Here is a 14783-nt window from a genome sequence, read left to right as displayed (position 1 = left end):
TTAGGAGACAAAATAACGGTGTTCCTACATGAAAATAGTGAGTCTCTCTTAGATTAGAGTTCAATAGCGTCCTAGCTCATTCAGCAACAGAGACAATCACGATCTTAGCTCTTTTATCAAGAAATGCATTGAAAACAGTGTGCGTCTTATCATTGAGGTTGTCTTGTTAGGAAAATGAGTTAGGAGACAAAGTAACGGTGTTCCTACATGAAGTTAGTTAGTCTCTCTTAGATTAGAGTTGAATAGCGTCCTAGCTCATTCAGCAACAGAGATAATCACGATCTTAGCTCTTTTAGCAAGAAATGCTTGGAAAACAGTGTGCGTCTTATCATTGAGGTTGTCTTGTTAGGAAAATGAGTTAGGAGACAAAATTACGGTGTTTCTACATGAAAATAGTGAGTCTCTCTTAGATTAGAGTTCAATAGCGTCCTTGCTCATTCAGCAACAGAGATAATCACGATCTTAGCTCTTTTAGCTAGAAATGCATTGAAAACAGTGTGCGTCTTATCATTGAGGTTGTCTTGTTAGGAAAATGAGTTAGGAGACAAAATAACGGTGTTTCTACATTAAGTAAGTGTGTCTCTTTTAGATCGTAGTTGAATATACCCCTAGCTCATTCAGCAACAGAGATAATCACGATCTTAGCTCTTTTAGCTAGAAATGCATGGAAAACAGTGTGCGTCTTATCATTGAGGTTGTCTTGTTAGGAAAAGGAGTTAGGAGACAAAGTAACGGTGTTCCTACATGAAGTTAGTTAGTTTCTCTTAGATTAGAGTTGCATAGCGTCCTAGCTCATTCAGCAACAGAGATAATCACGATCTTAGCTCTTTTAGCTAGAAATGCATGGAAAACAGTGTGCGTCTTATCATTGAGGTTGTCTTGTTAGGAAAAGGAGTTAGGAGACAAAGTAACGGTGTTCCTACATGAAGTTAGTTAGTCTCTCTTAGATTAGAGTTGCATAGCGTCCTAGCTCATTCAGCAACAGAGATAATCACGATCTTAGCTCTTTTAGCAAGAAATGCATGGAAAACAGTGTGCGTCTTATCATTGAGGTTGTCTTGTTAGGAAAATGAGTTAGGAGACAAAATTACGGTGTTTCTACATGAAGTTAGTGAGTCTCTCTTAGATTAGAGTTGAATACCGTCCTTGCTCATTCAGCAACAGAGATAATCACGATCTTAGCTCTTTTAGCTAGAAATGCATTGAAAACAGTGTGCGTCTTATCATTGAGGTTGTCTTGTTAGGAAAATGAGTTAGGAGACAAAATAACGGTGTTTCTACATTAAGTGTGTATCTTTTAGATCGGAGTTGAATATCCCCCTAGCTCATTCAGCAACAGAGATAATCAAGATCTTAGCTCTTTTAGCTAGAAATGCATGGAAAACAGTGTGCGTCTTATCATTGAGGTTGTCTTGTTAGGAAAAGGAGTTAGGAGACAAAGTAACGGTGTTCCTACATGAAGTTAGTGAGTCTCTCTTAGATTAGAGTTGAATAGCGTCCTAGCTCATTCAGCAACAGAGATAATCACGATCTTAGCTCTTTTAGCTAGAAATGCATGGAAAACAGTTTGCTTCTTATCATTGAGGTTGTCTTCTTAGGAAAATGAGTTAGGAGTCAAAATTACGGTGTTGCTACATTAAGTTAGTGTGTCTCTATTATATTAGAGTTGAATAGCGTCCTAGCTCATTCAGCAACAGAGACAATCACGACCTTAGCTCTTTTAGTAAGAAATGCTTGGAAAACAGTGTGCGTCTTATCATTGAGGTTGTCTTGTTAGGAAAAGGGGTTAGGAGACAAAGTAACGGTGTTCCTACATGAAGTTAGTGAGTCTCTCTTAGATTAGAGTTGCATAGCGGTCCTAGCTCATTCAGCAACAGAGATAATCACGATCTTAGCTCTTTTAGCAAGAAATGCATGGAATACAGTGTGCGTCTTATCATTAAGGTTGTCTTGTTAGGAAAATGAGTTAGGAGACAAAGTAACGGTGTTCCTACATGAAGTTAGTGAGTCTCTCTTAGATTAGAGTTGAATAGCGTCCTTGCTCATTCAGCAACAGAGATAATCACGATCTTAGCTCTTTTAGCAAGTAATGCTTGGAAAACAGTGTGCGCCTTATCATTGAGGTTGTCTTGTTAGGAAAATGAGTTAGGAGACAAAATAACGGTGTTTCTACATTAAGTAAGTGTGTCTCTTTTAGATCGGAGTTGAATATCCCCCTAGCTCATTCAGCAACAGAGATAATCACGATCTTAGCTCTTTTAGCTAGAAATGCATTGAAAACAGTGTGCGTCTTATCATTGAGGTTGTCTTGTTAGGAAAAGGAGTTAGGAGACAAAGTAACGGTGTTCCTACATGAAGTTAGTGAGTCTCTCTTAGATTAGAGTTGAATAGCGTCCTAGCTCATTCAGCAACAGAGATAATCACGATCTTAGCTCTTTTAGCTAGAAATGCATAAAAAACAGTGTGCTTCTTATCATTGAGGTTGTCTTGTTAGGAAAATGAGTTAGGAGTCAAAATTACGGTGTTGCTACATTAAGTTAGTGTGTCTCTATTATATTAGAGTTGAATAGCGTCCTAGCTCATTCAGCAACAGAGACAATCACGACCTTAGCTCTTTTAGTAAGAAATGCTTGGAAAACAGTGTGCGTCTTATCATTGAGGTTGTCTAGTTAGGAAAAGGGGTTAGGAGACAAAGTAACGGTGTTCCTTCATGAAGTTAGTGAGTCTCTCTTAGATTAGAGTTGCATAGCGGTCCTAGCTCATTCAGCAACAGAGATAATCACGATCTTAGCTCTTTTAGCAAGAAATGCATGGAATACAGTGTGCGTCTTATCATTGAGGTTGTCTTGTTAGGAAAATGAGTTAGGAAACAAAATAACGGTGTTCCTACATGAAAATAGTGAGTCTCTCTTAGATTAGAGTTCAATAGCGTCCTAGCTCATTCAGCAACAGAGATAATCACGATCTTAGCTCTTTTAGCTAGAAATGCATGGAAAACAGTGTGCGTCTTATCATTGAGGTTGTCTTGTTAGGAAAATGAGTTAGGAGACAAAGTAACGGTGTTCCTACATGAAGTTAGTGAGTCTGTCTTAGATTAGAGTTGCATAGCGTCCTAGCTCATTCAGCAACAGAGATAATCACGATCTTAGCTCTATTAGCAAGAAATGCATGGAATACAGTGTGCGTCTTATCATTGAGGTTCTCTTGTTAGGAAAATGAGTTAGGAGACAAAATAACGGTGTTTCTACATGAAGTTAGTGAGTCTCTCTTAGATTAGAGTTGAATAGCGTCCGAGATCATACAGCAACAGAGACAATCACGATCTTAGCTCTTTTAGCAAGAAATGCTTTGAAAACAGTGTGCGTCTTATCATTGAGGTTGTCTTGTTAGGAAAATGAGTTAGGAGACAAAATAACGGTGTTCCTACATGAAAATAATGAGTCGCTCTTAGAATAGAGTCGAATAGTGTCCTAGCTCATTCAGCAACAGAGACAATCACGATCTTAGCTCTTTTAGCAAGAAATGCATGGAAAACAGTGTGCGTCTTATCATTGAGGTTAGCTATTCATCACGTGAGTTCCAAGTTTCACTATTAGTGACTCAATAGTTATAAGTTTCACTATTGCTTGTGACTAAGGAGTCGCGACACTAGAGTCGCATGTAACATCATTGAAATTTTACCAGTTTATACTGCTTATATGCTTTCTACCACTTCAATTCAACACAGTGTGATACCCTAAGCTGTGCTGGGGTGCAATCTTCACTAATTGGGGGTAAACTATTTTGTGCAGTCATGTGACTGCTGACTTGACTCTTGTGCAGCACAGTGGTTGTAGACTTGACTCTTGTATAGCAAGATCTAAGGTACCAATACATATAGTTCAATTATCAAGCCTAGGGTGATATCTGAACTGTGTACATGTAGTACAATTGTGCTGGGGTGCTGCCTTGGCTGTTTAGGGGTGCTCTCTTTTGTGCAGCCCTGTGGCTGCTGACTTCACTCTTGTGCAGCACAGTGGTTGAAGACTTGACTCTTGTATAGCAAATCTATGGTACCATTAAATATAGTTCAGTTACCAAGCCTAGGGTGATAGCTGAACTGTGTACATGTAGTACAATTGTGCTGGGGTGCTGCCTTGGCTGTTTAGGGGTGCTCTCTTTTGTGCAGCCCAGTGACTGCTGACTTGACTCTTGTGCAGCACAGTGGTTGAAGACTTGACTCTTGTATAGCAAATCTATGGTACCAATACATATAGTTCAGTTACCAAGCCTAGGGTGATAGCTGAACTGTGTACATGTAGTACAATTGTGCTGGGGTGCTGCCTTGGCTGTTTAGGGGTGCTCTCTTTTGTGCAGCCCAGTGACTGCTGACTTGACTCTTGTGCAGCACAGTGGTTGCAGACTTGACTCCTGTATAGCAAAATCTATGGTACCAATACATATAGTTCAGTTACCAAGCCTAGGGTGATACTTGAACTGTGTACATGTAGTACAATTGTGCTGGGGTGCTGCCTTGGCTGTTTAGGGGCAGAATCTTTTGTGCAGCCCAGTGGCTGCAGACATGACTCTTGAAACCTGAAGTAGCTTCTACCTAGTCCTCTACCAAGCCGAAATAACTTGATGGGGTGGTAAGCCGCAACACCCATGACGCTAACTACCACCCCCTCGATGTACACCACCCAAAGGCTGAGATGAAACTTGGACACAATTTGGAATCATCTACATTGGGTACTCTACCCAGCCTGAAATAACCCGAGGGGGTGGTAGTGTGCACCACCCATGGTGTGAACTACCACCCCCTCGATGTACACCACTTACTGTTACCAGAGGCTGAGATGAAACTTAGATACAATTTGGAATCATCTACATTGGGTACTCTACCCAGCCTGAAATAACCCGAGGGGGTGGTAGTGTGCACCACCCATGGTGTGAACTACCACCCCCTCGATGTACACCATTCACTGTTACCAGAGGCTGAGATGAAACTTAGATACAATTTGGAATCATCTACATTGGGTACTCTACCCAGCCTGAAATAACCCGAGGGGGTGGTAGTGTGCACCACCCATGGTGTGAACTACCACCCCCTCGATGTACACCATTCACTGTTACCAGAGGCTGAGATGAAACTTAGATACAATTTGGAATCATCTACATTGGGTACTCTACCCAGCCTTAAATAACCCGAGGGGGTGGTAGTGTGCACCACCCATGGTGTGAACTACCACCCCCTCGATGTACACCATTCACTGTTACCAGAGGCTGAGATGAAACTTAGATACAATTTGGAATCATCTACATTGTGTACTCTACCCAGCCTTAAATAACCCGAGGGGGTGGTAGTGTGCACCACCCATGGTGTGAACTACCACCCCCTCGATGTACACCACTTACTGTTACCAGAGGCTGAGATGAAACTTAGATACAATTTGGAATCATCTACATTGGGTACTCTACCCAGCCTGAAATAACCCGAGGGGGTGGTAGTGTGCACCACCCATGGTGTGAACTACCACCCCCTCGATGTACACCATTCACTGTTACCAGAGGCTGAGATGAAACTTAGATACAATTTGGAATCATCTACATTGGGTACTCTACCCAGCCTGAAATAACCCGAGGGGGTGGTAGTGTGCACCACCCATGGTGTGAACTACCACCCCCTCGATGTACACCACTTACTGTTACCAGAGGCTGAGATGAAACTTAGATACAATTTGGAATCATCTACATTGGGTACTCTACCCAGCCTTAAATAACCCGAGGGGGTGGTAGTGTGCACCACCCATGGTGTGAACTACCACCCCCTCGATGTACACCATTCACTGTTACCAGAGGCTGAGATGAAACTTAGATACAATTTGGAATCATCTACATTGGGTACTCTACCCAGCCTGAAATAACCCGAGGGGGTGGTAGTGTGCACCACCCATGGTGTGAACTACCACCCCCTCGATGTACACCATTCACTGTTACCAGAGGCTGAGATGAAACTTAGATACAATTTGGAATCATCTACATTGTGTACTCTACCCAGCCTGAAATAACCCGAGGGGGTGGTAGTGTGCACCACCCATGGTGTGAACTACCACCCCCTCGATGTACACCACTTACTGTTACCAGAGGCTGAGATGAAACTTAGATACAATTTGGAATCATCTACATTGGGTACTCTACCCAGCCTTAAATAACCCGAGGGGGTGGTAGTGTGCACCACCCATGGTGTGAACTACCACCCCCTCGATGTACACCATTCACTGTTACCAGAGGCTGAGATGAAACTTAGATACAATTTGGAATCATCTACATTGGGTACTCTACCCAGCCTTAAATAACCCGAGGGGGTGGTAGTGTGCACCACCCATGGTGTGAACTACCACCCCCTCGATGTACACCATTCACTGTTACCAGAGGCTGAGATGAAACTTAGATACAATTTGGAATCATCTACATTGGGTACTCTACCCAGCCTGAAATAACCTGAGGGGGTGGTAGTGTGCACCACCCATGGTGTGAACTACCACCCCCTCGATGTACACCACTTACTGTTACCAGAGGCTGAGATGAAACTTAGATACAATTTGGAATCATCTACATTGGGTACTCTACCCAGCCTTAAATAACCCGAGGGGGTGGTAGTGTGCACCACCCATGGTGTGAACTACCACCCCCTCGATGTACACCATTCACTGTTACCAGAGGCTGAGATGAAACTTAGATACAATTTGGAATCATCTACATTGGGTACTCTACCCAGCCTGAAATAACCCGAGGGGGTGGTAGTGTGCACCACCCATGGTGTGAACTACCACCCCCTCGATGTACACCATTCACTGTTACCAGAGGCTGAGATGAAACTTAGATACAATTTGGAATCATCTACATTGGGTACTCTACCTAGCCTTAAATAACCCGAGGGGGTGGTAGTGTGCACCACCCATGGTGTGAACTACCACCCCCTCGATGTACACCACTTACTGTTACCAGAGGCTGAGATGAAACTTAGATACAATTTGGAATCATCTACATTGGGTACTCTACCCAGCCTTAAATAACCCGAGGGGGTGGTAGTGTGCACCACCCATGGTGTGAACTACCACCCCCTCGATGTACACCATTCACTGTTACCAGAGGCTGAGATGAAACTTAGATACAATTTGGAATCATCTACATTGGGTACTCTACCCAGCCTGAAATAACCTGAGGGGGTGGTAGTGTGCACCACCCATGGTGTGAACTACCACCCCCTCGATGTACACCACTTACTGTTACCAGAGGCTGAGATGAAACTTAGATACAATTTGGAATCATCTACATTGGGTACTCTACCCAGCCTTAAATAACCCGAGGGGGTGGTAGTGTGCACCACCCATGGTGTGAACTACCACCCCCTCGATGTACACCATTCACTGTTACCAGAGGCTGAGATGAAACTTAGATACAATTTGGAATCATCTACATTGGGTACTCTACCCAGCCTGAAATAACCCGAGGGGGTGGTAGTGTGCAGCACCCATGGTGTGAACTACCACCCCCTCGATGTACACCATTCACTGTTACCAGAGGCTGAGATGAAACTTAGATACAATTTGGAATCATCTACATTGGGTACTCTACCCAGCCTTAAATAACCCGAGGGGGTGGTAGTGTGCACCACCCATGGTGTGAACTACCACCCCCTCGATGTACACCACTTACTGTTACCAGAGGCTGAGATGAAACTTAGATACAATTTGGAATCATCTACATTGGGTACTCTACCCAGCCTTAAATAACCCGAGGGGGTGGTAGTGTGCACCACCCATGGTGTGAACTACCACCCCCTCGATGTACACCATTCACTGTTACCAGAGGCTGAGATGAAACTTAGATACAATTTGGAATCATCTACATTGGGTACTCTACCCAGCCTTAAATAACCCGAGGGGGTGGTAGTGTGCACCACCCATGGTGTGAACTACCACCCCCTCGATGTACACCACTTACTGTTACCAGAGGCTGAGATGAAACTTAGATACAATTTGGAATCATCTACATTGGGTACTCTACCCAGCCTTAAATAACCCGAGGGGGTGGTAGTGTGCACCACCCATGGTGTGAACTACCACCCCCTCGATGTACACCATTCACTGTTACCAGAGGCTGAGATGAAACTTAGATACAATTTGGAATCATCTACATTGGGTACTCTACCCAGCCTTAAATAACCCGAGGGGGTGGTAGTGTGCACCACCCATGGTGTGAACTACCACCCCCTCGATGTACACCATTCACTGTTACCAGAGGCTGAGATGAAACTTAGATACAATTTGGAATCATCTACATTGGGTACTCTACCCAGCCTTAAATAACCCGAGGGGGTGGTAGTGTGCACCACCCATGGTGTGAACTACCACCCCCTCGATGTACACCATTCACTGTTACCAGAGGCTGAGATGAAACTTAGATACAATTTGGAATCATCTACATTGGGTACTCTACCCAGCCTTAAATAACCCGAGGGGGTGGTAGTGTGCACCACCCATGGTGTGAACTACCACCCCCTCGATGTACACCATTCACTGTTACCAGAGGCTGAGATGAAACTTAGATACAATTTGGAATCATCTACATTGGGTACTCTACCCAGCCTTAAATAACCCGAGGGGGTGGTAGTGTGCACCACCCATGGTGTGAACTACCACCCCCTCGATGTACACCACTTACTGTTACCAGAGGCTGAGATGAAACTTAGATACAATTTGGAATCATCTACATTGGGTACTCTACCCAGCCTTAAATAACCCGAGGGGGTGGTAGTGTGCACCACCCATGGTGTGAACTACCACCCCCTCGATGTACACCATTCACTGTTACCAGAGGCTGAGATGAAACTTAGATACAATTTGGAATCATCTACATTGGGTACTCTACCCAGCCTGAAATAACCCGAGGGGGTGGTAGTGTGCACCACCCATGGTGTGAACTACCAGCCCCTCGATGTACACCATTCACTGTTACCAGAGGCTGAGATGAAACTTAGATACAATTTGGAATCATCTATATTGGGTACTCTACCCAGCCTGAAATAACCCGAGGGGGTGGTAGTGTGCACCACCCATGGTGTGAACTACCACCCCCTCGATGTACACCACTTACTGTTACCAGAGGCTGAGATGAAACTTAGATACAATTTGGAATCATCTACATTGGGTACTCTACCCAGCCTTAAATAACCCGAGGGGGTGGTAGTGTGCACCACACATGGTGTGAACTACCACCCCCTCGATGTACACCATTCACTGTTACCAGAGGCTGAGATGAAACTTAGATACAATTTGGAATCATCTACATTGGGTACTCTACCCAGCCTGAAATAACCCGAGGGGTTGGTAGTGTGCACCACCCATGGTGTGAACTACCACCCCCTCGATGTACACCATTCACTGTTACCAGAGGCTGAGATGAAACTTAGATACAATTTGGAATCATCTACATTGGGTACTCTACCCAGCCTTAAATAACCCGAGGGGGTGGTAGTGTGCACCACCCATGGTGTGAACTACCACCCCCTCGATGTACACCATTCACTGTTACCAGAGGCTGAGATGAAACTTAGATACAATTTGGAATCATCTACATTGGGTACTCTACCCAGCCTTAAATAACCCGAGGGGGTGGTAGTGTGCACCACCCATGGTGTGAACTACCACCCCCTCGATGTACACCACTTACTGTTACCAGAGGCTGAGATGAAACTTAGATACAATTTGGAATCATCTACATTGGGAACTCTACCCAGCCTGAAATAACCCGAGGTGGTGGTAGGCCGCAACACCCATGACGCTAACTACCAGCCCCTCGATGTACACCACTCATTTGGGTACTCTACCTAGCCTGAAATAACTCGATGGGGTGGTAGGCCGCAACACCCATGACGCTTACTACCAGCCCCTCGATGTACACCACTCACTGTTTTCAGAGGCTGAGATGAAACTTAGACATAATTTGGAATCATCTACATTGGGTACTCTACCAGGCCTGAAATAACTCGATGGGGTGGTAGGCCGCAACACCCATGACGCTAACTACCAGCCCCTCGATGTACACCACTCACTGCTTCCAAAAGGCCTACCAAGCCTTAAATACCCTAAGAAATGCTATTGAAATGCACAAGAACAAAATGTTAAAGAAATAATATTGTTTATTTAATGATTATAAAATTGTAATAAACATTATAACACAGTGTATACAGTTTAATAAATCACAGTGAAAAACTTGTTAAAACAGACTTGTTAAAACAGTGAGCAACCATGAAAACTATAAAACAGTTAATTAATTATGAATATAAATCAACATAAAACTTCAATAAAAAAGTAAAAAGTTCATTACACACCATGAGGATAGTAAAGTAGGTTTAGGAGTGCAAACATTTTCTGGTATTGTATTCTGATAAATCGCCACAAGATGGCAGTGCTGACTGTAAGATAACAGTAACACAGGTAACCAACTTATCTTTATCTAGGAGACCCCCCCCCTACCTACATTGTTACAGTGAGTGCAGTGGGGGATGGGTTTCAGTTTAGAGATTTTTCTCATAGAGAGCAGTCACTAAACTTCCTTTGTGCTTTACAAGCATTTGCTATTTTATTTTCATTTTTCTTACAGCATTTTTGCTTCTTTTGAGGAATTTGTTTCCCTTATTTTTTCTACTACTGCAGTGAAGTTTGTAGTTTTTTTTGGTGAATTTGCCACTTGAAAGCAGTCACCAAGCTTTATTGCTAGTTTATTTTTACTTTTATTATTGTATTTTTTTTTATTTGCTTCTTTTGAGGAATTAATTTTCCTTTTTTTGTATCTACATTGGACAAGCATGGAGTCTGCATCCAGAATGTAAGTACAGACGCTGTGTTTTATCATGAGCTGTATTTATAGATAGACTAAGGTTATTTTATTACTACATACTGTGTAATGTTATATACTATTTATATCATATAGTGTATATATAGTATGTATAATATTATAGCATATATGTATAGCACATATTCCAGTTGGTTTTAGTTGTGCTCTTCCATACAACCCCCAACAAAGGATGGTCACATGGAGCCTCACTGATTGGATTACGATTGTATGTAAATGAAGTGACACTGGAACATAGTGTTGCTTGTAAAAGTCTAAAATCTTATTTTATACAGTAATATCATATGTAACCTACATAAAAAGCATATTTTAATGATTGTATCTGTTTTTAAACAGTCTTAACAGAACTCCCTTGACCTGCCCCGTCTGCTGCAGACCTGATAAGATACTTTCAACACATCTTAAAAGAAAGTGCATGCGGCTCAACACAGAACAGGAGAGGAAAGCTGCATTAAAATTGGCCAGGAAACAACTCATGTCTATAGCAGCCAAGGGCACAGCCATTTATTATCCGGACATAATGTCTCTGGGATCTCTAGAGAATGTAGTCCCCTTTCTGGAGGACAGAGGATTTGTAATAATCAGTAAGCCAACTCCAAGCAGGTATGTGCTATCTCTGTCTGCTAATTGTCTCTTTCAATATGGTATCCCTATTCATATTTTATATTTTATCATAAATTTTAGGCAAGGGACATCGTCTACCTCAGTGCCTGCTGCCACCTCCACAGTGCCCCAACCTGAACCGGAACAGCCATCTGAACCAGACATGGAGGATGTCCCAGCTCTAATGGAGATGGATGACCAAGAAGAACCAGGAGATGACCATGACCAGAGGGACCAAGAAGGACCAGGAGATGACCATGACCAGAGGGACCAAGAAGGACCAGGAGATGACCATGACCAGAGGGACCAAGAAGGACCAGGAGATGACCATGACCAGAGGGACCAAGAACCATCTAGAAGAGAAGAGGAAGAAAGCGAAGATGACCTACCTATGTATAGCCACACTCAGAGGTCAGTGACTTGAGGTTTCATCTTCCTTTTTATATGTGTGTACGTGACAGATTGTGTTAAATGTAACCTTATGTTCTGAATTTTAGACACCTACAGACAAATTGGACTTCGGATGTAAGACTGAGGATGAAGGCTGCAGGCTTATACCGCCGCCACTCTTTGGATCATCCCATTCTCAAGGGCTTTGCTTCTTACTTGGCTGACACATTAAATGTGACCAACTACAGCCAAGAGGTGGAAGATGTCTCCAGATTTCTATTTTTTATGAATCCAAAGGCTGTCAATCTGGAGTTCGTCAAAGATGTGCAGAAGGCCAACGCATTTTTCACCAAGCTGAGGGAATTGAACTTGGCCAACCAGACTGTCTTCAACTACTTGAAGCATGTCAGGAGGTTCATGACCTATCAGCTTAGGGCCACCAACCTTTTTTCAGAACATCCCAGACTTTATAAGTCCTGCGAATTTTTTAAGGATGTGACCGAAGACATTCAAAAGCGGCTGTCAAAGGGCATATCTAAAGAAGTTGTCAGCAAGCGGTGAGTCTAATATATGATGCATTTTATTTTATATAGTGATATCTTATGTATTTTATATATAAATATCATATGCATTTCATTTGTAGGTACCAAGCATTGATCACTACCACAAAGAGCCCAGATGATTGCCGCAGGCTCCTATCAGTAGCAAAGCCCTCTTTCCTCCAGTCCATAGGAGCCGTCCAGGCTGGTAGCTGCGATATGAGTTCACAGCTCGACATTATTTATTATTTGGAGACCCTCCTTGTTCTGAAACATCTTCAGCGTCCTGGGGTTGTGGCCAATATGACAGTGAGTGCCATTCTCATCCTCACTCTGCAATGTTGTTTTAGCTTTGATTTTCTATGAAATTTTCCAAACACTTTTAATCTTAGGTCTCAGAATGGAGAGATCGCATCTCTCACACCTATAGAGGGGAGGAGCTTGTCATAATTGGCGTGAAGACGCACAAGACAGCGACCCAACAAGTGGCTACGTTTGTGCTAAACAAGGAGGAAGAAAAGGTAACTTTTTAAAGGTTACAGGTTATTGGAATTGTGGAAATAAGATGGTTCATTGTTTTTCTTCTTTTTCACTGTCCGCTTCTTTTCCCCAGTGGTTTGAGTGCTACTTTGAAAAAGTGAGGCCTAAGTTGATACTCCGTAAATCAACCAACGACTCATTTTTTGTTTCAACTAGTGGAAAGGCCATCCACAATGTGTCCAATGATATCAGGCGGTACCACCAAAAGTAAGATTCACAAAATGCAATTTGCGTAGACTCATTGTAAGTTTAGTGCCATATACTGTGTATTTACCATCTGTTTTTGTACTTCTAGATTCGAACTCCCCAGCATCACCAGCCAACTAGTCCGGAGGGTGTGTGAGACTTGGACAATGCCTAATTATTCGGACTCAGAGAAGTGCCTTTTTGCTAAATATTTGGCACATACAAATCTGACAGCCGAAAGGAATTATAGGGAGAAGACTTTGGAGGACATCTGCCATGCCTACTCTCTGGTAGTGCAGGCAGGGCAAGGCGCCAGCGATCAACCCCGACCCAGCACCTCAAGGTACTGTGAGCAAACATAATATATGTTCTACAGAATGGCTTGCTGAGTCATTAATGTTTTATATGCTTGATAACCAGAATCACAGATGAAGAAGAGCAGGAAGAGCACAATGAAGACGACCAGACCATGCAGCTTGATGGTGACAGTCCGATCGGCGTGACTACCAGATCCCAGAAAAGGAGACAGCCTGAAACAAGAGGAAGCAGCTCTAGCAGGTAACTATTCCATGCATTGATTGTCATGAGACCCAATACACCGTGTCTGGGCACCTGTTTGCCAGTATGATTTTACTCATTTGCTTGTGTTTTTATGCTTGTTAAGAAGATACATGGATGTAGAAGACCAGGACAGCGAAGATGAAGATGGCCCATTTCCACAAGAGGAAGATGTCAGAGAAGAGAGGATGGACTTGTCAACCAGGGAGAGTGAGCTTGAAGCAGGAGGAAGCAGCTCTAGCAGGTCACTATATTACTCATTTATTGGCATGTGGAAGGAGACTGAGTACTAATTATTACTAATTAATTTGTCCTTTGTATGTTTCTTAAAAAGCAACTTGGATGTAGAAGACCTGCGTAAATCGGATGAAGAAGGCGGCGAGGATATGATCGGCGTGGTGACCAGGAACCAGAAGAGGAGGCAGCCTGAAGAAGAAGGAGGCAGCTCTATCCGGTAAGTATACTGGGCATTTATTGTCAAGCTAAATTATAGCCAATGCATTAAGTTATGTTACTCTATGTACCTGATAGCAAGAGTGTATTGCTAATTTATTGGTATTTTATATGTTTCCTACAAAGGGATTTCAATGCAGAGGAAAATCAGGCTAGCCAGCAGGAAGATGATTGGATTCTACAGTTAATAGGCAGCACCACAGAGGAGAGCCTAAGTGATTCGGACGATGCTGAATTTACTTCAAGGTTGGATACATTGTCAAAAAGTAAAATTGTACTTCGCTAATGAATCACTTCTGGTATGATAGCATTCTTCTCTTTCATTGCAGAGCACAGACATCCTCCTTGCCCACAGTGTCCACACGGTCCCAAAGGAAGACTGAGCCCGCAGCAGACAGGTCTACTAGGTAACTAGAGGCAGACTCTCACAAACATTATTCCATCCAATTGAAATAACAAATCTGAAAGTGAATATTTCTAATATCTGGTGATAACATTGTACTTTTTTTTCTCTAAAAGGACTGAAGAACCAAGAAGAAGTTCTAGACTTCGAAGATAAACAGGCCCAATTTTATTTGTTTTATATTTGTTCTTTATACATATGTTATTTACTCT

The 14783-nt window shown here is 42.9% G+C and overlaps 1 protein-coding gene across 1 annotated transcript in view; it reads left to right on the top strand.

The window, feature by feature from the left end:
- The first annotated feature begins 10647 nt into the window (after positions 1–10647).
- The window catches only part of LOC140075289 (uncharacterized), a 4726-nt gene continuing 590 nt past the window's right edge, over positions 10648–14783 (top strand). Inside the window, exons 1-14 of the mRNA XM_072120960.1 lie at positions 10648–10872; positions 11236–11502; positions 11584–11913; positions 12000–12449; positions 12536–12740; positions 12824–12952; positions 13045–13178; positions 13267–13500; positions 13578–13715; positions 13822–13959; positions 14050–14169; positions 14295–14414; positions 14498–14575; positions 14688–14783. The exon at positions 14688–14783 is cut by the window's right edge and continues 125 nt beyond it. Of these exons, the coding sequence (XP_071977061.1) occupies positions 10853–10872; positions 11236–11502; positions 11584–11913; positions 12000–12449; positions 12536–12740; positions 12824–12952; positions 13045–13178; positions 13267–13500; positions 13578–13715; positions 13822–13959; positions 14050–14169; positions 14295–14414; positions 14498–14575; positions 14688–14727 (2403 nt within the window). The 5' untranslated portion in view covers positions 10648–10852 and the 3' untranslated portion in view covers positions 14728–14783. The remainder of the gene's footprint in view (positions 10873–11235; positions 11503–11583; positions 11914–11999; positions 12450–12535; positions 12741–12823; positions 12953–13044; positions 13179–13266; positions 13501–13577; positions 13716–13821; positions 13960–14049; positions 14170–14294; positions 14415–14497; positions 14576–14687) is intronic.

Source organism: Engystomops pustulosus, chromosome 8 (genome assembly GCF_040894005.1).
Source record: "Engystomops pustulosus chromosome 8, aEngPut4.maternal, whole genome shotgun sequence".
Lineage (NCBI taxonomy): Eukaryota > Metazoa > Chordata > Amphibia > Anura > Leptodactylidae > Engystomops > Engystomops pustulosus.
The sequence above is the reverse complement of the archived record's forward strand: the minus strand, read 5'-3'. Positions and strand labels throughout refer to the sequence as shown.